Raw genomic sequence first — 23,796 nt, 5'->3', positions numbered from 1 at the left:
GACATTTCCCTCGTACAAAACCCTAGAAATTCCCCCGTTATAGCTGCGTCAACCGGTCCTATGGGAAATTGCATGGCGTAAACGCATTTTGGGGCCCCTTCCCCCCCCCCCCCCCCCGCCCTTGCTTGACGAATCACCACGAAACTTTCAGGATAGGAGCGGACCGGAGCTGGCCAAAAGTTTGGAAAATTTCACGAAGATTCGTCAACCGGCGCCAGACTTATTGGGAATAGAATGTTGCGGATTTCCTATGGAAAATAGGTCCCAACTATAACTACCTACTGGTGACCGCCAGTAGGTAATATATAAATGTACAAGCTCCTTCATTTGTACAGCTTCCAGGAGACCCACCAGTTAGGTGGATAGTATGGTGTAGAGCTTTCACTTAGTCTTTCGCAGCATCAATGCACGGTAAAGGATGCCAATTCACAGATATTTACCTTCAATCTACCGTTTTTCTTGAGTCCAACGACAAGTGGAGATAGCCACCTCGATAAGGTGCTTAAACCCTTTAATGCATCCCAATTTATCTGCAAACACCTTTACATTTGTTGGCCTACACAAGCAGACCGTAGTCCTGATAGGTGTCCTCCACCGACACTTGTTCTTTGGTCCCTGGTTTTAAAGCCATTCCAGAAAGATCCTGGTGATACCACCTCAAAATGTTGAGTCCTTTTTTGGCTACATAGATGTTGCCCTGAATGTATCGATCCTTGAAATTTAAGCTTGTTTCGAAAAAAACCTTTTAGTTCAATCCTGTTGCCCTCCTATGATACAGGACTTCTGTCCGGTGCTTCCAAAGATTTGTTGACCCACTTTTGCTCAAACAGCTCTTCAGTGTCAGTCAGTCAGTCAAATATCTTTATTCGGTTTAAGTGCAAACCATAAAAGCATACTACAAAACGCGATGTATAAAAACAGTTGTAGGTACGTGATTCATTTAACACAATCATGGCTCATAAAAACTTAGAGACATTCAATAGAACCAATAAAAACAATCTTTTTTGACACAATTAAAAGAGGATGTACATGATATAATGTGAAGTTCATTTCCTCAAGATTCTTATAGCTGCTGATAAAATTAGCAACGTTAAGTTTCCCAAACGTAAGTTAACATTTGCAAGTAGAGAAGGGCAGGTCTCACTTGCACAAAGCCTTTGTTTTTTAAAATAGGGAGAATAAAACGTTTCCTAATGACAATAAGTGTTCACAGAAAAAAAGGAAATGTATGATGTCTTGTTGCGAAAAATTATCGTAAGTACAGGGGCCAAGATCCTCTACCCTCTTCCATCCTTTGTTCTCCAATAAGAAGATGCAGTTGATTAAATCAGAATCTTGTCAGTAAAAAACGATGATTGTTTGTGACATAGCCTAGATATGGTTCCATGAATAGTGTTGTTTTACATAGCTGGTGGGCCCTTACTGTCACCTTTACCAGCTCTCTCTTCCCTATCCATGGTGGCTATGCGCAAAAACATTTCCTTACACCATTTTATGTCTCCCTTCACTAGAGCTTCTGGTGAATGATATAATTCTGGACGACCGAGCTTTACTGCCAGCCTCTGAATATATTTGAGCCAGGGTATACACAGCCCATGGTCGAGTGACATACAGTCTTTCATGATGGTATGATTAAGCAGTAAGTCAGGGTTTAACCAGGTAGCTATCCATTTCAGTTGTGGTGCCACAGCAAAAGCATCTTCAACAAAGCCAATTCCAAGCTCCTGATGGGTATTGTAATTGGCTGTTATTTTAGGGACAGATAGGAGGTTCTTTAAAAACCTATCTTCAACAGTCTGTATGTTCTTTACGTTTTTTGTGCCCCATAACTCGGCCCCATACATGGCTAGTGAAATGCACTTGGCTCTGTATGTTTGAATGAGGGCCTTCATTGGCCTGGCTCCTAACTTTATGGCAAAACCCAATACAGCCAGGGTTGCTCTTAACAGTACAATTGTTTTCGCTGTGATTTGGGTTACCCAGGATCCTTGGTCGTCAAAGTACACCCAAGTATGGGAACGACGACTGGTGCAGATCAGGGTATATAAATTCTCCCTACTTCCACGGATAGAGTAATTTCACAGATACACGCACATACACTCACCATACTCTTGGGCCCATTTCACTGACATACACTCATATTACTCTATCAGTACCAACCATGAGAGAGGAAACCTTCTAAACACCCTGCATCTACAACAGGTCGATAAACCTAATTGATACTGTCCTGAGTCATGATTTAAACAACAATAATCACAATAGAGTACTCAATAATTGACAAGAAATTATCACCAACACTGTATTTAAAATTATGATTCTTTATCTAAAATTAGTTCAAATGGAAAGGCAATCAAAATAAAATCATTATTCTCATAGTTACCTATTCTAGCTATATGTCATAAATGGGTCAGGACAGGTCTCTTAGTAGAAGTCTCCCAAGTCGCCGTCCTCACAGCATCGATCCTCACCAACGCAAGTTCGGAAAGAAGTGGCCTCAGAAATCCAAATGCAATGACCACAGACCCTCTCTAGTCTAGTATATTTATAATAAAAATTACAAAATAAAGCAACATAAAATGTTCTGAGTTTCCGTTGAGCCGCTGAGCAGAGCGAGCAGGAAAGGATGTAGCATCGCTACATTTGGAAAATCTCCGCTCAGAAAAATCACAAAAATAAAAATACGGAAGAAGGAACTCAAATTTACAAATGTTTCTTTCGAAGCCGCTCTTCCTTGATATCTCTAGCAGAGCCACCGCAGCATTGTCATTGTTCATTGTGACCTTATCCTCGTCCAAGGTACTTGGACTTACGCCCAGAACTGCTGGCCTCACGGAAAACTTTTAAACCAGGCGAAGACTGTGGTCAGGTGACTCTCGACCATGTTCAGCAAGGCCCTCTCATCAGAATTCGATCACTCGAATACAGGCTGCAAACGGTAGCCATCTTGTTTTAGGCCAAAATGAACCATCTTAATCGAAAGAAATACAAACAACGTTACTACATCATCGCAATGATTAAACAGTGTTAATTCCCACTAATACCCTTATGTGTATGTAATTAACTAGCCATCTGCAACATATTTAAGCATTAGTACACGTTATTTCAAAAGCGTTTTGTGCTTTAAAACAAACAACACTTAGCAACATTCATTTAATAAAACCTGCACATTATTATTAGGCAATATATATGCTTTCCCACGTATAGTTTCTCTTGTTAATCAGGTTGGTTAATTAGAATTTTCACACAAAACAAATAATAATTATGAATTAGTATTTTTTTTTAGTCAACACGTATAGACAAAACTGGAGCTTTTAAAAAAAACCCGATAAATTTTCAACAGAAAACTCTGCTCCAGCATCAAAGTACACCCAAGTATGGGAACGACGACAACCTGGTTAATATATGGCCCTCACAATAAAAAGATTTAGCCTTTGGTGGTTTCTGTCCAATAGCAATTACATGCGATTTTGAAAAATTTACGCTTAAATCTAATGACTTCATGAAGCCAGAAAAAGAGTAACAACAATTGAAGTCCCACTGCCGTTCTTGCTAGGAGGGCGGCGTCATCCGCTTATAAAAGTGCGGAATCAGGCGTTTCCCTGCACAGGGAATATCTTTACAGGAGGCAATTAGGGCAGTATCTAGGTTATTGATGTATAATGTAAAGAGCAGGGGCGCCAAAATGCACCCCTGTCTAACTCCATTTGATATGGGTATACCTTCCGTACAATTACCCTGTTGGTCATACCTCACCGTTGCAGATAAATCCCTATGCAGGTCGGCTAGGAAATAGACAATGTTTTTGTCTACTCCACAGGTTAGGAGCAAGGTCCACAGCTTTGACCTGTTTACTCTATCAAAGACCGAGGACAGGTCCATGAAGGCTACTAATAGTGCTCAATTCTTTGCCACCGTATATTTACCTATTAGTAGTTGCAAGTTCAAGCATTGGTCCGTGGTGCCCATCCCTTTTCTGAAGCCGTACTGGGCCATAGAGATTGTTCCAGATTCCTCGAGTCAGCAGGTCAGTTGGACAAAGACCACCCTACCCAATACTTTCACAGAGGAGTCAATTAAGGATATCGGGCGGTAACAACTCAGGTCACCTGTGTTACACTTCTTATATATGGGTATAATGACAGATCGTGCCCATGTGGGGGGCAGGCCCAATTGACAGGCGTTAACAAAGACATTATATAAAATCTTTGTCCAGGTTTTTACATCTGATTTAAAAAGGTCTGCCGGGACTCCGTCGGGTCCCGGAGCCTTATTACTTGCCATTTGCATAATGGCATGTGTTACTTCTAATTCTGTGAAGGTCAAAGAATATTTCTCCATATTTAAGACTGGGCCTTCAAACATCCCATTTCCATCAACCTGTTTAAAGTGACTACCCTTTTTTTTCCTGGATACCACAATCACGCTCGCTGGTGCTTTTATCCTGGAAAAAAGGCTTATTTATCACAGTCCAAAATGTAGCACTATTTTTTTTTTTTTGAAATCTGTTTTTATTGTTTTAAAGTAAACAAAAAACATTCTTTGGCATGTGACACAACAGGTAATCAAAGAGTTGAGAGCATAGGCAGGGGAGCGCCCCGCAACAGAACCCCCAACCACTGCGCCAGGACTTGCAACCAGTCTTGCGTGCGAGCGCCGCCCTCAGCGGTGCCAACCACAGTCTCGCTGACAGTCTCGTATTGGGCGCAACAGGAGTAACAGCAGGAACCGTGTCGCAACTGGGTTCCGTGACTATGCGTGGGCGCTACCCGCCGCCCCCAAACTATAAAGAACAGGCAAAATGCCCACCAGGCCCAAAGAGTATACAAAACAGAACCCCCAACAATGGCAGCATAAACCGTACAGACAGGCCCAATACCCTCCCGGTTGTCGTCTAGTCCCCCCGCCCCTCCACCCCCCCCCCGGGAACCCCCGTGTGTGTGTGTGTATGCGCGCCCCGGGTACGATCGGCACTATGCAAGTGTGGTCGTCGTGACGCCAGGGGAGGCAGGAAATAGCCGGGGTATGTCAGCACTGCAGGGGGGCCTCCCCGGTTCCACCCCCGCCCGCGCCAGCGCCGTCCGCTGCCCCCTGCAACTCCTCTTCGCTCTCCGCACCCAGATGCCTGAGCTTCCCCAGCAGCTGCTTCCAGCGGTCCGCCATAGGCTCCCTCCGCAGGCCCAATGTTTCCTCCCTCTGGATGGCGGTCCCCTCAGCCCCGGCCCATGCCCGAAACGAGGCAATCCAAGCCTGCACGCACGGTGGGTCATGTGCTTTCCACCTTTTCGTGATGAGTCGCACCGCCACCACCAGCCCCAGGTCAATGAACCGCGACGCCACCTTATCTTTGCGCGGTCGCTTAAAGTGGTGTAGTATGTGTTCGGGCCAGTCAAATGGAATGCTACGTCCCACACTCTCTAGTAGCAGCCCACTGACCGATCTCCAGTAGACACCCAACCGTGCGCAGCTCCACAGCATGTGCAGGAGTCCCGCCCCCGGCTCTCCGCACCTAGGGCACACCGCATCTGTGCGGTGAAAGTACCGATTGATTGACTCCGGCGTGAGGTAAGCTCTGTGCACGATAAACAGCTGGATTTGGCGGAATCGCAAGTTGCGGGGTATACGCACTGGGCTCTTGAGTATCCTTTCCCACTCCTTGTTCTCTAGCGGCCTACCCAGGTCCAAATCCCACTTAGCACGGAGGCGGTCCAGGCTGACGGACGTCAGCTCCCTCAGCGAGGCTGCGAACCAGCGTATCAAGTGCCCTCCTCTCCCCATGACATGTAGGTATTGCATGGTCAGATGCAGGGCGGGTTCCGAGGTCATGTCTCTCCATCGGGCAGTCATGCTCGCCATTAGCGAGCGGTGTTGCAGGAACCCCCCGGGTGGGAGCCCGTCCTCCGATACCAGGGTCTCGTATGGTACCAGCTCACCCTCCCGGTAGAGGTCTCCCAGCGTGCGCACATCGGCCCCCCACCAGTCTGCCAGCATGTGAGCCGTGAGCACCCCCCCTCCGCTAGGGGAGCCCTCGAGCGGTATCGCCGGCGCATACGGGGTAACAGCACGCGTGAGGAACAAGGCCCTCCGGAAGCACCTGTGCGCCACCTCCAGGAGGAGTGGCAGCGGGCGCGCAACCCTGTGAAGGGGGTGGAAGGCACTCGTTAATTGTTCCAGTGTGTAGGGCGCCAACCCCGAGGCCGTTTCATCTCTGCCTTTATCAGCCAGCCAGCGGGCCACCCATTGTAGTTGAGCGGCCAGATAGTAGTGCTCGAAGCAAGGGGCGGCTAGACCACCTCTGTCTGTTGGCAAATACAATTTCGCAAGCGCCAGCCTGTGCCGGGCACTACCCCAGACAAAGTCCCGCAGCAGTCGACTAAGCTTGCCAAAGAATGCGGGGGAGATGTACATCGGGAGATTGGCGAAGTAGTACAGGAGGCGGGGGAGCATGACCATTTTGGCCAGCGCCACTCTGCCCGTGATCGTCAATGGGAGCGCGCTCCAGAATTGTATCTGCGATCTGAGCGCCGTGACCGCCCTCCCCAGGTTCCCATCAAAGAGGTCGGCCGGGCAGCGGTAGATTTGGATCCCCAGGTAGCGGAAGGTGTCCGCCTTCCATTGGACCAATGTGCCATCCAGGTAGTATCGCGGGTCGTCTATACCAGCGTTCAAGGCATACAGGCATGATTTGGCGGCGTTCACTCGTAACCCTGAAATATCGGCGAACGTCCTCAGCAGCCGCGGCAGCTCCTCCGGGACACTCCCCACATCCTGTACATAGACTAGCAGGTCATCGGCATAGAGCGACACGTGGTGGACTGCGTCCCCCAACTGTAAGCCATCTCCCAGCGTCTCCCGCAGAGCCACAGCCAAGGGCTCAATCGCCAGTGCGAACAAGAGCGGGGAGAGCGGGCACCCCTGCCGTGTACCCCGGCCCACCGGTATCGCCTCCGAGACGTGAGGGCCCAGACGGACGCGGACCGTGGGTCGCCTGTATAACAGGTCGACCATCTGCAGGAATTCCCGGTCCAACCCGTATCGGAGCAGCACCTCGGCTAAGTAACCCCACTCTAGGCTGTCAAATGCCTTTTCTAAGTCCAGGATGAGGCACCCCGCCCTGGGCCACCTGTGCACCGCCTCAGTCGCCACCCTGAAGTATCGCCGGAGGTTCAGGGATGTTGACCGTGCTGGGACAAAACCATTCTGGTCAGCGTGCACCAAGTGGGGGACCACCGGCGCCAGCCGCTCCGCCAGCACTTTGGCGAGGATTTTATAATCCACGTTCAGCATCGCTAAGGGTCGGTAGGAGCCTAGCTCCGTGTGGTCCCTGTCAGGTTTAGGCAGGGAGACCAGGAACGCCTCCTGCATAGAGGGAGGGAGCGACCCTACCTCCAGTGCTGTGTTATAGAGCTCTCTCAGCACTGGCGCCAGGGACTCGCGGTACGCTTTATAATATTCCGCTGGCAGGCCATCCGGCCCCGGCGTCTTCCCAGATGCCATCGATCGGATCGCCTCCTCTATTTCCTCCAGAGAGGGGGGTCCGGTAAGATCCTCATTGTGTGCCGCCGTGACCGCAGGGAGCTGGATAGAGGCCAGAAAGTCCCCGAGAAGCTGCGGGGGGCCAGTCCCCCTCGCGGTGTACAGCTGCCTGTAGTGGTCAGTGAAGGCCCGGTGTATTTCACGCTGTGTATGGACTAGTGTGCCATCCGCTCTGTGGATCGATCCGATGGGGGCACGCCGGTCCTCCTGTCGTATGAGCCAGGCCAGAAGGCGGCCCGCCCTATCCGCTCCAGCATGCGTCCTGGCCGTGTGCGCAGCGTAGTTGTGGCACCGGAGCCGCTCCAGAAGGTCCGCGTGTCTTTCCCGAAGGTCTGCCAGAGTGTGTGAGTGGCGACCCCCTCCCTCTCCCTCCCTCTCATGCCGCAGGAGGTCATTCTCCAAACGCGTCAGAGAGTCCGTGAGGCCCCTTCGTATGTTCCAGGTAGCCCCCATACAGTGGCCACGGATGGTCGCCTTATGGGCTTCCCACTCCACCAGCGCATCGCTCGCCGTTCCTTCGTTCGCTTCAAAGTATGCCAGAATGGCCGTGCCCAGGGAAGATCTAAACTCCAGATCCTCGAGCGCGCTCGGCTGGAGCCGCCAGGTGGGCACCGGCTGCCGCTCCACCACCCAGCTAATCTGGAGCCACAGGGGATTATGGTCTGAGTGCGTGCGGCCTAGATATTCAGAGCGGGCTATGAGCGGGAGTAGCGACTGCGAGCCCACCAACCTGTCCAGGCGGACGTGAAGATCGTGTACCGCCGAATAATAAGAGTATATCTTGGTACTCGGGTGGAGAGTGCGCCACAGGTCCTGCAGCGCCCAATGCGCAAGCCAGTCCCCCAACGCCCTAGCGTTAGACGCCACCACCGCAGCTCGCAGAGGAGGGAAGGATCTGTCCAGTTGAACATCTAGCACCATGTTGAAGTCCCCTCCCAGTAGCCAGGTGAGTCCCGCGTAGGGGTGCAGGACTTGTGTCAGGCGTTCCAGGAAGGACGGCTGATCTACGTTGGGCGCGTATATCGACCCCAGCAAGATCTCCTGCCCGTTCAATTTTCCTCGCACTAGCGTGTACCTGCCCTCGCCGTCCACCACCGCCTCCTCGCATCGGAAGGGGACCCCTGCTCGCACCCATATCAATGTGCCGCGCGCGTGCGCCGAATAAACGGTCCCAAACGTGTGCCCCCTCCACCGCTTGGCAAGCCTGTCTAGTTCTGGTCTTGACATATGCGTCTCCTGCAGGAGAGCGATCCCGACGGAGTGACGCTGTAAGTAGGAGAAGACAGAGTAGCGCTTGGACGGTGTGTGCATGCCCCGTATGTTCCAAGTCATCACATTAGTGTGCGCCATCGTGAAGATAGGAAAACCAGCCGGGCTGGAGGTAGGACAGCCGCACCTGAGGAGGGGGACGAGGGGCCAGCCACCCAACCCAGGGGAACATATAATTGCGCTGCCATGTGATCAGTGTAACTGCCGTAAACAATAGAACAAGAGAACAAAGAGGGGCGTATTCCCAACGGGGCATCCGTCCAAACGTCAAAGGAACCAATTAACTATGCAATGTGTCAGTACAGTGCCTGAGGGGGTACGCGCGAGAGTGTCGACCAGCTGGCGCAATGTCCCCCCTCCCCTATCACCTCTAAGGGAAGGGAAAAGCAGTAGCATATCGTATCGTGAAACTGTCGCGCTGTCTGAGCTCTAGGACGCGGCGGTAGGGACCCCCCACTAGACCGCCCAGCGGTGCGCGCTACTGTCGGGTCTTCCTGCACTACTAGACACCCCCCGCGCTAAGCCCGCGCCCCCAACGGGAGAACCCCCCCGCCCTCAAGGCCCCGTCCCCACTCCAGGTGCCCAGCTGCAGGCCAATCGCGTGGGCATACCCACCCCCGCATGGCGCCCACCTCAGTGCGGTGCAGCAGTGTCTCGTCACGTAATCAAATCGGCGGTCTGCGGGGTCACCACCGGTAAGGCCAGGTCCTCCGATATCATCGTGGATGGGGACGAGGCACCGCTAGTCCCCGGGGCGCTGCTCGCACCAATCTCCATGCATTCTCCACCAGGCGACGTCCCCAGAGTCGCCACCGCGTCAAGGGCCTCCTGCCGCTCCACTCTGATCCTCTCCGGGCTAGGCGCTGTTAGCCCCATCCTCAAGTGCTGTTGGGCCCCTCGCCTCCTGCGCCTCCGGGGTCCTCTCTCCGGGCGGCCATCAGGCGCCGCGCCCGCGGGTCTCTCCCCCTTCCACTGCCCCGTCTCCTCCAGCCAGTTCCAGACATCCTCCGGGGAGTCGAAGAAGCGGGTCCCCTCCTGTGCCACCACTCGCAGGCGGGCCGGGAACAGCAGAGAGTAGGGCAGCGCCAGCTCCCGAAGCTGCCTCTTTACCGCCAGGTAGTTGCTCCTGCGCCGTTGCACCGCCGCCGTGTAGTCAGGGAAGAGCATGACACGGCTACTGCCAACCGTCGGGTCACCAGACTTGCGCGTCTCCCTCAGGATCGCATCGCGGTCGCGATAGTTCAGGAGCCTGAAGAGGAACGGGCGGGGCCGGGCCCCCGGTTTGGGTTGCTGCGCTGGCACCCTGTGTGCGCGCTCTACCACAAAGTGCTGGGATAGCGCCCCCTGCGGCAAGAGGTCCGTCAGCCAGCGCTCGATATACTGCTCCGGGTTCCTGCCTTCGACGCCCTCAGGAAGGCCCACGACACGTACATTATTGCGCCGGGAGCGCCCTTCTGCTTCGTCAACCCGGTCTTCCAATGCATTTACCCTGTCCAACACATCCTGCAGCGCAGCCCCATGGCTGTGAGTGATTGGCTGGAGCTCCCGAAGCGTCTGGCCCTGGACTGTGACCCTCTCCGCCAGCTTGCGGTGATCTGCATGGAGCAGCGTGAAGTCGGAGGTGACCTTGTCTATCCTGACTTCTAAGGACTCCCTCGTCTGCTCCAGACTGGCGCCGAGTTTCTCCACTGCCGCGAGCATAACGTCCATCTTGGCCGACAGTGCTGCAGATTGTGGCTCCGCATCTCCTCCTGAGCGGGATTGCGTGTCTACGCTCCCTGTACGAGACTGTCCCTGCTGTGATTTGTCCCGGAGCCGGCCCATCGCGTATTGTTGGGCCGTCGGCATCCGCAGGCCGGATCTCAGTGTCACAGGCGCAGCTCGGTGGCCGCTGCTCCGCTCCTGTACTGCGCACCCCTCCGTGCGGCCGCCTGTGCGGACAATCAGTAGATTCCGAAGTCCTCAGGGCTCCTGGGCCAGTGTGTCGTGCCCCTCTCCCCTGGTCAGTGCTCCACTGTCCTCCTTACCGGCGTGCGCCAGCCCCCAGGACACTCCGTGGCTCCCCTCACCGGTGCCATCCACGGCCAGCCAGGCCTCCGACCTACACCCTCCAGCCGCTCCAGACGGCCCTCAGCTCCCCGCCGCAGCCGCGCGGAGGCAGGCGCTCCGTCCGACGTCGCCGGGTACACCCGATCGGTGCCCGCCGGCAGTCCGCTGTGTGCTCAGATTGGCTCCGGTCCGACGTTTCAGCCACCAGGGGCGGCCGGGGGCCCCTCCCGCCTCCAGCACGCCTCGCACAGCCTCTCAGGGGCGCCCCCACCACTCCGGGTCGCACTACTGTCCTCCTCAGTGAGAACCTACGCCCAGAGGTGCGCTGCCGGTCCACTTAAGATGGCGGCCCTTGCAACGTGGCGCCCGCCGCCGCCCGCATCCATCCACTGGTCCCCGGCAGTAGGCGTCCTCCAGTCACTGGGTCCGCCAGGCCGTCCGATCTCCGTCTCGCTCTGCCCCCGCAGCCTTGAGCCTGTGATTCCGCTCCTCCTCACTCAGGGCGCTCCAGTCCAGGCGCAAGTACAGGCCGCCGCTCACCCCACAGCAAGGGCGCAGACCGCCTCGCGGGCCCCGCAGCTCCCAGCCACTCACTGTTCGTCGGCGCCCCGTTCCGTGTCCTCCGCAGGCCGCACCGCTCACGGGCCGCCCAGGCTGGCTCCCCCGGGGCACAACTCCGCCCGCCGTCGTCCTCGATGTCTTCGCGGGTCGCGCGGCGCAGCCCAGGCCACCGCCTCCACTCCTCTGCACCTCAGCGTACCAGGCACATCGCAGCCTCCGACGGGAGGCCTCCACCGCTTGCACTCCAGGCCTTCCCGAGCACCGCGCTCTCCGTCCTCCGCTCGCCAGACACACCCTCAAGCCGGCGATCGCCGCTAGCGGGCAGCTTCGCCTCGTAGGCTGCCTCGCTGATTGCGGCCAGGAGCGGTCACCTCGCGGCTCCCGGATTTCAGGGGGTGTCCCCGCCGCTGCCCTGCACCCGACCAGCACTATTTAGGTCAGGACTGCCCGCTTCCCAGGATGACTGTCAGGATAAAGCGGGGGTAACGGCCGGAGCCTCAAAGACTTGCGGCCGCCATGTTCGCCAGTTGGCCACGCCCCCCCAAAATGTAGCACTATTTTTAATTACATCTATTGATAAAAGCTCGTTCCAGGCTTCCTGCCTAATTTCGTTTTTTCGCTTTCTTTGTGCTTTTTTATAATTATTCCTAAGGGCAGCAATTTCCGCTTTATCGGGCGGGTCAGCTTTCAGCGCTACCATAAACTTCCGTTGGGCTATTGAACAGTTGTGGTCAAACCATTTTTCTCCGTTCCTAGGTTGCCCCTTAACTGCTTTTTTAAGGTCACTATCGACCTGGGTGCAGATTCTGCCATAGGCTACTAGGACCTCATCCCCTATGACGCCATCTTTCAGACAAGTGGTCATATAATCCCCAACCTTTCCCAGCAAATTTTCCTTGAAGTCCTTTGGCACCACACGGCACCATTTCAGGGGTCGCGCTTGATCGGTGGGCCTTATATCAAGGATTCCAGCAGTCAGGTTGGGTTTCACTTTTCCTTAGGTCATCTGTCAGTCACCTTTACAGGGTTATGATCTCCGTAGGGAGACCAACTGACATTATACTGACTAACCCTACTTGCTAAGTTTACACTCACAAAAATATAATCAATAGTTGACCCAGAGCCTCTTCCTTTATAGGTTGGGATGTCTCCTGTAAATTTGGTGGGGTAGATCAAGTCATTACCTACCACCAAATCTTCTAAATACAATCCCTGCGGGGTGTGTTCAAAATGAATATTATCTTGGTTTGCTGGACCTAAGCTGTCCCAAACAAAACAGTTACCTTTACAACAATGAACATTAAAATCTCCAAGCACAATAACCGAATAATAGTTCATACAATTAACATTATACAATTCCAAAAAATCGTGTAGACTAAATGTTCATTAAAAATACTCTTATCAAAGGAGTTATAAAAGTTGACAATGAGCCAATTCCCAGTTAATTTAGTTAGGATTTCCACTGCAAGACAATATGGCGTGCCTGTCTCCACTTTAGTATAAATCGCCTCAAGTTTTAATGAAATGAGGGTTAAAAGTCCGCCCTTTGCCCTCCCCATGGGGGAAGCAACTGCTGCCAACCAGAAAGCCGCATACCCATCCTAAAAAAAAGGTTTTCTCCGTGTCCCAGGTTTCTTGTAACCCAATAATTTCGCAGTCTGTCAAACAGTCCCTCCATTTTGCATCATTTGCTTTACTATTCAGCCCAGCGATGTTCCAACTAAGGACCCTCGTTCCTAGACGTGGGTCCCTCACTGCCACCATACCACCTTGGACATTTGGGGTACCACCCCCACAAGGGCTCACTGAGTTTCCATTTAACCCACATTCCTCCTCCACAATCAATGTAGAAGCTTCTACAACAGGTGTGGGATGGTCCCGGCCGTGTTCAAGTCAATCATTTGAATCTAGATCACTCAGGGGTTGATAATGATTGAATGTGGCAACCCCGCGGCCGGTAAACCCTACAGTGCCAGTTCCTCTGCCCCTACATAAGTCATTAATGGGCTGCTGAGTTAGATGTCTGTAGAAATATCCCAGTGAACGTAGTGTGATGCCCTGATCAGTATGTGGCAGCAAGGAAGCTCTTAGCAAAGCATTAACGAGAAGTGGGTTACTAAAATTTATGATTACACATTCCCCCCTAATATTCTTGTGTGATCGTCCTATCCATGAGACTCTCCTGGTGGTTAGTATCTGACGTGATAAACCTACTGGGAACCCACACTCTCTATTTAGCCATGATACAGTTTTATTCTTTAGGGATTCGTGGGATTCTGGCTTGTTTGACAGGCCACCCTCTACTAGAGGTGGAACATTTGTCAACACTGCGACAAATGGGGCACATTCAGGAGGGAAGTCTGGTTGTGCACTGACCGTGCAACTGGTCTTTACTTCTGCTGGCCCTCTCTTACTCCCTAGACATGTTACTGGTGGTGGAGTTTTACTCGCAGTTGCCAGGGATGCAGCAGCTGCTGGTTCTAGTATACTGGGTCCTTCCTTAATGGGCTTTGGTATCTCATTATTAGCCCTAGGGCCCTTTTCGGCAGTGCTATCACTTACAATTATATCACTACGGGGTCCCAGGAGGTTTCCTAATCTCACAATTTCCGCAGACAACATGCCAATGTTTGTGTTTCGGCCACCCCCGTTTAATTTGTGTATACTTGCGAGATCTCAACACTGTGTTACCAGGGCACGATCTGGTGGAGCATCATTGATGTCATTTGGGTCGGCCATATTTTCCTGATTCTGCACTAATTCAGAGGGCAGCAGAGCTAAATCTGCCGTATTTATCAAATCGTGTTGATCAGTGCTACAGCTATCACCCTGAATAGGGGAAAACAATGCAGTGGGTGAACTAGACAATGAAAAAGAACTAGTCCCCTTGCCCAATGATTTACGTCTTTTTGTTAATTTTAGTTGCAACTTTCACCAGATAATTATCTAGTGTTGCAGCTGCAGGAAGTATTTTGCCTGTCGTGGATTTCAACATTTTCAGCGGTAACAAAGAGGCCTATAAAAAACTAAATGTAGTGCCTAGACAGAAAAATAATAACGAAACAATAATAAGGGGTATTTCAGCTCCTTATCCTATGAAATAGCCACACATGCTCTATTAAGTTAAAAAGTCTCACTGAGTCCGAAGTGACAGGGGACAGCAGCGAAGTCCTGGAGCCAAAAAGCGTGGCCCAGCCTCCTTATGCCTCTGAAGGCCTCAGAGGGCCCGCCCTTCGCCCAGGCTTAGCCCGCGCACGGTCCCGCGTTCCGGGAACAATGGATATTTAAATAGAGGAAGTGGGCTTGGCCGTTAGCTCCGGCGCAGGTGACTCTGACCGCGAGGCTCCTGGTCCCTGGAGTCCTTGCGTTTGCCCCAGATGCTGCTGTTAGGGGCTGGCTGCACACTTAAAGGCTGGCTGCACACTTAAACTGCCCCCGGTCTGCAGGCACACTCACCGGCAAGCTCCAAAGTCCGCTTCACGAGCGGCTCCTGCGAGGCGGGGGCCGCCAGGTGTTTTGAGGTGGAAGGGGGCGTGGCCCTTAGCTCCGGTGCAGGTGACTCTGACCGCGAGGCTCCTGGTCCCTGGAGTCCTCGCGTTTGCCCCAGATGCTGCTGTTAGGGGCTGGCTGCACACTTCAACTGCCCCCGGTCTGCAGGCACACACACCGGCAAGCTCCAAAGTCCGCTTCAGTGATCATAGTCCTACGTGCCCCAGAATCCATCAAAAGCTGATGGACCCCGGGATCCACACATTTGTCTGACTCCTCCTTAACAACCAGAATTAAATCATATGTAGAGCTCACCATGTCTGCAGACATATCCCCCTTATCACTGTATACCAAGTTGACTTTATCCCTGGGCGCACACACCTTTGCGAAATGACCCTGTTTGCCACACTTACGACAAGCATTCCCCCCCAGGCAGAATCCGCTATTGGGATAATGTGTGGGAAAACCACACTTCGTACATACATTTTTTTGAGACATTAATTTTTTTGCCTTTCTTCCTACATTGTTCTTGTTACTCTTCTGTTCACACAGTTGTGTTTCCCTGTGATCTCTGCGTTCTTTAACCGCTCCATCTACAGCCTTATCAGATTTCACTAACTCCCTTGACGCTTTTTGGGAAAGCTCAATGCTCTTAACAATACTGATGATCTCCTGTAATAATGGATTTTTAATGTGATAAGTTTCTCTCGTACTTTTTGTCCTTGTATTGTATTACAATTTAGTCCCTTATCAGCTGTGTGGTAAAATGCTCAAATTCACATTCTGAGGCCAAAATTCGCAGTGCCGCAACATATGACTCTGTACTCATCGGTTTCTTGTTCCCTTATAAAAAAAATCTTGTCTAGCTACTACCAGGCTACTCTCCACATCAGTTTTTCTAACATGGCTACTGCCTCCTCAAATTCGAGGTCTTCCTGACCCTCAGTAACTTCTAAGGGAGGTAAATGTTCTAACACAGCCTGCCCCTCAAATCCCAGGTTGTGCTCCAAAATAAATATTTTACGTTCCGCACCGAACCTTGTTCCCCCACCGCTGCGAAATACTTAGTGAAAGCTCTATACCATACTTTCCACCTAACTGGTGGGTCTCCTGAAAGCTGTAAAAATGGTGAAGCAGCTTGTACATTTTGCATATTGTCCACTAATTAACTTATCCTAATAACTTTCCTACCAAATCCGACCTTGAGTGGACTTGAGAGAAAATTCCTTCGCATTTAACCCAGCAACAAAAAAAAGAAAAGTGTATGTGTGTGTACGTGTGTGTGTGTATATATGTTCTGTATATATATATGTATGTGTGTGTGTGTGTGTGTGTGTGTGTGTGTGTATGTATGTGTATAGTTACTCTGCAGGTCACTCCAAAAAGTCAAATTAAGCCTGTAATGCTCCTATAACGCTTGAAGTCGTGGCTGGGTGATAACCTCATGTACCGTCTTGTAAATATATGGAAATGGATTGAAGCTCACCAACCCTCACCCATATAGCCTAAGCCTGCCAGTGATGAATATGGAGAAAAACCATAAATGCCCCTGAAACACTTTACCTGTTTAACTGACATGTATGGCAGTCAGTACACTAGTTTAGCGATGGATGACGTGTGAGAGATGGGGATCAGCTGACTCGCACGCAAAGAACTCCAACCAAAGGACTCTGCATCAAAGGCTACAGTCACTGTTCTAGTTCAATTTCCAGTGATGAAGGGCGTGGGTGGGTCAGCTGGCACGTACGGACACTCGGGTCGGAGGATTCGATTGCCTCACCACTCGGGCACACTGACTGCAGCTGAGCAGAGCCTCCTGGTGTTGACTATGCTCGCCCTTCTCAGACTCTGCCTCTGCAGCTCCTCAGACTGCGTCGCTCACCGTTGCAGGATAGGCAGCTTGGACTTAAGCCCAACAGACCTCCCCGGTACCAACGATGCTCGCCCGCCTCAGACTCTTCCTCCGTGTGCTGTCAAGACTGCACTGCTCACTGCCAGCACACCGCTCTTCTCCCCGAGGGCGCTCGCCCTCGTCTCACTCACTTTGCCTCCGCAGTCAGTCAGTGTGTGGCTCACTGTCGGAACACAGCTCTTCACCGCTGAAGATCGCAGGAGTTCGCTCTCACTTCGACAGGCATGGAAAAGGGCTCCCAAACAGCACAATGTGTCAAATTGTTCTTTGACTAGAACACTGCATAGATGCTCCTTGATGGCCACACTGTATACGTGGGTGGAGATGCGAAACGATCAAAAACGTCACCAATTTTGTAGTGATGACAACGAGGCAGGGAGTTGAAGTAACACTACGATAATTGACGGTTCATCTCCACAACTTTCAGAAAATGAAATAACTCTCTGCTTTTAAACAGTAACATTCCATAACCTAGGAGATGCGTCACAATGGCTAATAACAGAGGTAGCATGCAATCTACTTCAAGTTCTCCTAAATGATGCTTTTTTGAGTTTGTGATTCTAGAAGCAGTCTTGTTGTGGCAGTTTAGTCTAGATTGCATCTGTCAGACTTGGATCTGCTTTAGTCTATAAGACTATTTGTAAGCCATTTTCACCTTTCGTAAGATTAGTATTAAATTCCTGAGTTCCTTCCTGGTCTCGGCAAATTCCCTCTGCTTAGACTTCTAAAGCAATCTTTGAAAATGAGTTGCTAGTTGAAAGTGTTTTTTGAGGCCTGGCATGTTTAATGAGTCATCCTGAAAAGGATTTGTTGCTAGGATAGCTAGTGAACCGAATACGCTGAATTATTGCTTTACCGTTTGGTTTAGTTTTTCACTTACTTTTCTGGTTACTTTGCCAATTTGTATATCTGTGGTTGAGCGATCTGTTCATCCCCAATACTAACAAATAAAGGGTTGTGTGGAAGCTGTTTTTAATTGTGTATTCCTCGTGTAGCCTATGCGTTTGTGACAAACCAATTTCCAAAGAGGTTTAATTCCCGTTAAGTAGTTACTTGCGTTTGTGCACTCCCAGACTCTGCAAGTAGAATAGCACTGCACAGTGAAGTAGCTAAAGTAGATATATGAAAGATGATTCAACTTTCATTCAGAAAGGAATTGAGGGCTCAATGTGTTGGGAGACTTGTCACAAATGGTAAGCCAACTTTTTGTGACCCATCTACGATTTTGCAAACAGACCTATTTACTTCTAACTTTCATAACAAAATTTCCATGATCAAAAGCATGTAGAACCATCTGCCTAAAATGGTTTCCATTTGGGATTACATGGAGAAGAGCAAGCAGTTGTCCAGCACCGCCTCCTATTCAAGATCTCCCTACAGGATTCACAAAAGTGAAGGTGTTTCAAGGGTATCCTTGCAAATCATTTACCACTTCCTTTGAAGTGTCACTAACATCAGAGGTTGAAATTTCAAACCTTAGATACATATGACAACCGTTTTGTTTCAGTTTGAGTGACCACAGACATCTGATGGTCACATTACTTTGAATTAAGTGGTGTGACAAATATTCTGCTTCTAGGTGTGCATCTTTTTAAAGCATTTTACTGATAGGTCAAAAGTTTTTGTAGGGAAGCGTGAGCGTGTGGCAATGCCTCAGTTTCTCTACTAATGGTGACCCTTACTGGACCACTTTCATAAGCACCCACAACTATTCCTATAGAATGATACACAAGTTCTACTGGTGGGAATATACGAATTGACCTTAGAAGACTGAATAGAAGTGCACTTGGCTAGCAGTGATTCTAATGGCAGCACCATGTCTTTCCCCATGTGTTATTTAATAAGCTGGATGAGTGTTAGGAATAGTCTTGTAGGACTGCTTTCAGTGTCTGTGTTGCATCTGTCAATATGTGTAGTGGGGGCAGATTTGCCCCAGTATACCAAAGGCTTAACATAGAAGTTGAGAAGCAAGCAAGGAAGGTATGTTGCGGAGGCATAAAAAAATCAGACTTGTTCAGAGCAGGTTAGTTTCCAGACAAGGACATTTCTAAAAATTAACTTTAAGGTCCTTTTGGAAGGTTAGGAGAAACAAATGGATTTAAATAGGGTGTTTCAGAGTATGAAAGATAATTGTATGTTAGCCTGTTGTAACTTTCATTTTGGCTGTATCTAACAATCACTGTTCATTAGCCGTCGGATCCATCTGTGGGAGATGAGTTGGCCTAACGGCTAGGGCGGTCGACCTAGAATCTGGGGAACAGGGTTCGAGTCTTGTTAGTGACGCTGAATATCCTGTGATTCTGGGCAAATCACTTAATCTCCCCGCGCCTAACAAAAATGAATGTGTCATGTAACGCAACTGGTGCTATGTAAAGTGCTCTGATACCCGATAGCTTCGGGTCAAGTTTGCGCTATATAAAGCTCCATAAAATAAAAATACCATTGGAACTCAGTCGTGAATCGGGGTGTACATGGCTCCTAATTGCAATGAGGTAGGGATAGTAAAACCTATTACTTTTCTGACCCACAAAATGGATTTAGTACATTGCACGTAACACCTTTTGTATTCGCAGGGTTTGCGTGCACACACATTTATTCATTAGGCATTAAAAGTAGTATCTCGCACCCAATATCGGACAGCCAGAAAGCCCTACACTGCAGTCGGAGTTCCCTACTCACCTATAGTACTTTTGAAACCCTGTCCTGCATTGTTGTGTTAGTACTGTACTCTTAAGGGGATATTGATGCAGGCTTGGTCCAAAATAGTTAACATATATAAAAAAAAAATCATAAGAGAAACCACTTAAATATTGAGTTTTGCCCGATTTCAGACCTGTTTAGCTGAAAGCCTCTTTTGGATGGGTTTCCTTTCATTGAGTGCTCCTGATTATTGGTAAGCTGCTTTAACCGGGTCACTTTGTGGAAGCCCACATTTTGAAGCTCCAAAGCAATTTACCGGGAACAATAGTTCAATAACACAGCCCTAAAGCAATTTTTGAAGGCTTTATGCTTGCTTACTTCGCTCCTCAACAGTTGAGTGGTCATACTAACATTCCATTAATAGGGCGATGGTAGCATCTTAAAGTAGGGCATCTCAAATACCATGGCCAGACCCGTACATGGGTTCTAATTTACAAAATGGATCCAGACTCCAATGGCGAAATTCAAAAAGGAGGGACTTGAAAAGTTAGAGAACACAAAAGGCCCCTATCACTGTAAAACAAATGTAAAATACATTAAGACACAACTATGAAGCATTTTGTAAGCTTTGGATTTCCATGTGATTTGGTTCTAAAAAAAATTATTTTTTTGATTCACCATTTATGTACTGTTCAGGAATAAAATGAGATCAAACACTGTAAAATATGCATATTTTAGTATAGAAGTGAGCATGTGAAATGTAACCAAAAACATAAGCCTTATAGTCTAGTGACCACATTTGGCAAATTTTTTTCATCATGTTATTGTTCCCAAAAAGGTTCAACATCAAGGTGCAAATACATAAATAACGAAGCTTCACTTTTAGAGTAATTGTTGAGTATCCTCAGCAACTTATTGACTAAGACATTGGTTTTCTGTTTACACCCGATTCTCACTACTGAATAACTGTCAAATGCACATATTTCTAAGTGGTATCAATGCTCAGTACAACCTAGAGTACTCTGGCTAATAAAAGTGAATTATATCTTAGTAGTTTTGTTATAGGAGGCAGTTATCGGAATGGTTAGGGTCCGAGTGGCTGAGCCTCATATTGAGCTGTATCCATTTGTCTTGGGTTTCAAGTAGAACCATTGTGATTGCGTACTATATATTTCTTTTTTTTTTCTCCATGGCATTGTTGGTGTTGAAGCTGGAAGCAATGTCATGAGATCGATTCATGGAGTGGGTGAGCTGATGACACAGGTGGTTCTCCGAGGAGGGGGTTTCCTACCTCTGACCCCCTTGGCGGCCCCGGAGGGTGCCATCAAGCAACAAAGTCAGCCGGAAAAAGAGGACATTTTGGTGATGGACACAAAATTGAAGATCATAGAGATACTGCAGGTATGTGAGGGTTTAGAATGAGTTGTGGTTGTGGGCTTCCCTGGCCAGTGGTTGACTTCCAAAGTCTTTCGTCCCTTGTTCAGAGTACTTTTATGTTAAACTTCCTCCCTTGACAAGGAAAGCTCCATAATTCAGAGGGAGATGTTTGAGGAGCTCTAAATGTTGCAGGTAGTTTGATGGTCCTCAGGTGACTTCAGTCAGGTTATAAACCTAGGATGTGGTGGCGGGTTGGTGACCGGTATGTAACTTTAAAATTTCTTTATTTTTATTGATTTTTATACCCAAAGAAGCCATAAAAGGGCGGCGGAGTAAGTTATGAGATGGGAAAAACATTTTAAATATCAACATCTGGAAGAAAAATTGAAAAGATGAAATGGAAATCTGTGTTTTCCTCTGACCCTGCAAACACTTCACATAATCATGGTGATCTGGTAGTCTTCCTGGTGTGGGGGGACAAGATAATCGGGTGGCTTTTTTTTTTTTTTTTTTTTAAAGTCCTTGCTACTAAAAGTTTCTTAACAGTTTATGCTTCTGAACCACCTTCTCCATTGTGAGGCCTCAATGAGTTGCCAACCATTTGGGATGTGATTCTTGAATTTGCATGTTGTATGGGGAGTTAGGGTGGTGGTCACCGACTTGGTTAGTCAAAGTGAAATGACTTTGTTTACTGTGCTACAATTCAACTTCTGTCTCCATAGTAGTTGACCTTCTGATAAACCCTTCCCTTCGCATGGGATGGCATGCTGGGTACATAGGGTGAGGTGGGCTGACAATGTCTTAGCACGCATTTGGACAGAACAAGAGCTCTGTAATATTGATCTCAACTTTGTCTCCCTTTGATGTGAAATTGCAGTTTATCTTGAATGTACGGCTAGATTACAGGATATCCTGCTTGCTCTGCATCTTCAAATGTGAGTTTGACGAGAGCAATGCACAGATGTCGGAGTCTACAGCAGGCGGCGGGATGGAAGGACCAAGCAATGTACCAGGTTAGTCCTCCTCTCCAGTGGTTTAACTGTTACTCTTTCTATCTCCAGTGGTAAACTGGAGAAATGGTCAAAATAGTTGGCTTGCAACCATGGCAACAGATTGGCTGTGTCAAATTGGTAATTCTATTTATGAAATGTACTTGTAGCACTGACCTAGCCATAGGGGAGCAGAACATTTCCGAGATGTACATTGAGAATACATTGTAACTACATTGTAAGCTATGAAGGAGTTGAAACAATGAGATTAACAGAGTATGGGTACAGGTAGTCCAAGGGAAGAGGGTTATTGGGGGGGTGGGGGGGGAAGTCGGGTTTCATGGGTCAATTTAGTCCTTCGATAGGCTGAGTAGCAGGTTTTCACAGACTTAAGGTCCATAGTTCTTAATTTGTGTTAAAGGGCTAGTGCCCTCGTCAGAAGCCCACTGCAATTTGCACCACCCCCTGCTCCTTCCAACCCTAACAATGACTACCCTAACACATCTATTAACCATCATACTCCAAGTGTGACAATTCAGACTGCTTTAGGCCCTAAAAGCTATAAGAATAGTTTGGCCGACAGGTATTAGTCACTTTTAATGTATATTGAATTAGTAAACCAAAAAACACTGGCTCTACAGGCTTATTGTTCCAAATTCTTAGACCCAGACTTGAGAAGAGTTGGTCAGTATTTTTTTTTTTCAATTTATACGTTACATGTCGGCTACTCTTTCGAATCCAGTTTAAGCTGATAGTTTTTAATTCTTCCTCAATCAATAAAGTAAGAACTATTGAGTTGGGTGAGGACTGCACTGGTTTTGTGTCTTAAATCTGTGACTTTTCAAAATTTAGGAATTGTTTGGCAACCCACAATTCCTGGAAGAAGACTTGACTATTAATTTGCACATCTTTGAAGGGTTTACTGCCATCTGGCTGTGCTAGAAACCGCCAATAGCAACATATTGACAGAAATCGTATGAGTGGTTGCACCTTTAATCCGTTGCATGTTCTCAGCCGTCAGTTACTGGCTTTATGAATGTACTTGGGTACATGCAAAACAATGTGTACTGTGATTGTATGGACAGATCATCTATTTTTGGAGATTTGCTGCTGACCGGAGATAGGGGCTAAACTGTCTCCGTTGGTGCATAGCTTGAACAAAGCAGTAGTGATAAAAACAAGTCCTCAAGTAATCGTTAAAGAGTAGGCACAGACCCACAACCTGCTTTGAAATTACAATGAAATTACTTTGAATTGCATGTTCGTTACAGTGAAGGCAATTTGTATGTGTTCATACGAGTACTGACATCTGTGCTTTGAAGAGCATACTTTCCAAACTGCATGGAACTTGCCATGGTTAATGTGCTACAAACACACAAGACAAGGTTTAACATGGAATATTGCTTGGGATGGAAACCCAGCAGAGAGGTCCCTATGTAGGGCAAAAGAGTGGACGTACTTACCTTCTCAGTTAGAACATTAATCCTGGAAGCCTACAAAATCTGTACTTTGACAAGTGACCTTGCTTGCAGGTGAACAGCAGTAGGGTAAATGATAATTGCCGAACCCCAAAGGTACCTGTGCAGTGAGACAGGGCTAGTTCTATTTTTTTCATGGTATGGCATTTAAGTTACATTGATACCACGATATCATCTTTTCACCTGCTGGACTGGATGTAGACTCCAAAAGTGGTAAAAAGTCAATCAAGCTCGCTGCTACTGCTGAAGTGAAGCTTCATGCTTTAAAACATTGTTTTGAAGTGGATGATGCAGATTAAATTACTTGAAAGACAGCTGTTTTAACTGCAAATTTTCAGAGGAGCATTGTTCTCATGAATCGGATTTGTACATGTTTACAGCGCGAAGGATGACTAGCCAAGCTACGCAATATATCCCAACTGCAGTTGAGTACTTGACTGTAGGTGGACAGTCGTATGTGGAAGCAGGAAGCTAAATAGTTTCCTTTATAAATTGTTTT

General features: G+C 48.9%; 1 protein-coding gene across 5 annotated transcripts in view; it reads left to right on the top strand.

Annotated features, from left to right (window-relative positions):
* ITPR1 (inositol 1,4,5-trisphosphate receptor type 1) overlaps positions 1-23,796 on the top strand; it is a 1,957,366-nt gene that overhangs the window by 918,761 nt on the left and 1,014,809 nt on the right. For 4 of the 5 annotated variants that reach the window (XM_085624511.1, XM_085624509.1, XM_085624510.1 and 1 more), the window contains 2 exons: positions 20,664-20,854; positions 21,708-21,843. In XM_085624511.1, the coding sequence (XP_085480637.1) occupies positions 20,664-20,854; positions 21,708-21,843 (327 nt within the window). Of the gene's footprint in view, positions 1-20,657; positions 20,855-21,707; positions 21,844-23,796 lie in introns of all 5 variants that reach the window. The other variant, XM_085624508.1, reaches the window with a different exon arrangement.

Source organism: Triturus cristatus, chromosome 9 (assembly GCF_964204655.1).
Source record: "Triturus cristatus chromosome 9, aTriCri1.1, whole genome shotgun sequence".
NCBI classification, from domain to species: Eukaryota; Metazoa; Chordata; class Amphibia; order Caudata; family Salamandridae; genus Triturus; species Triturus cristatus.
This window is presented reverse-complemented; position numbering and strand designations above follow the sequence as displayed.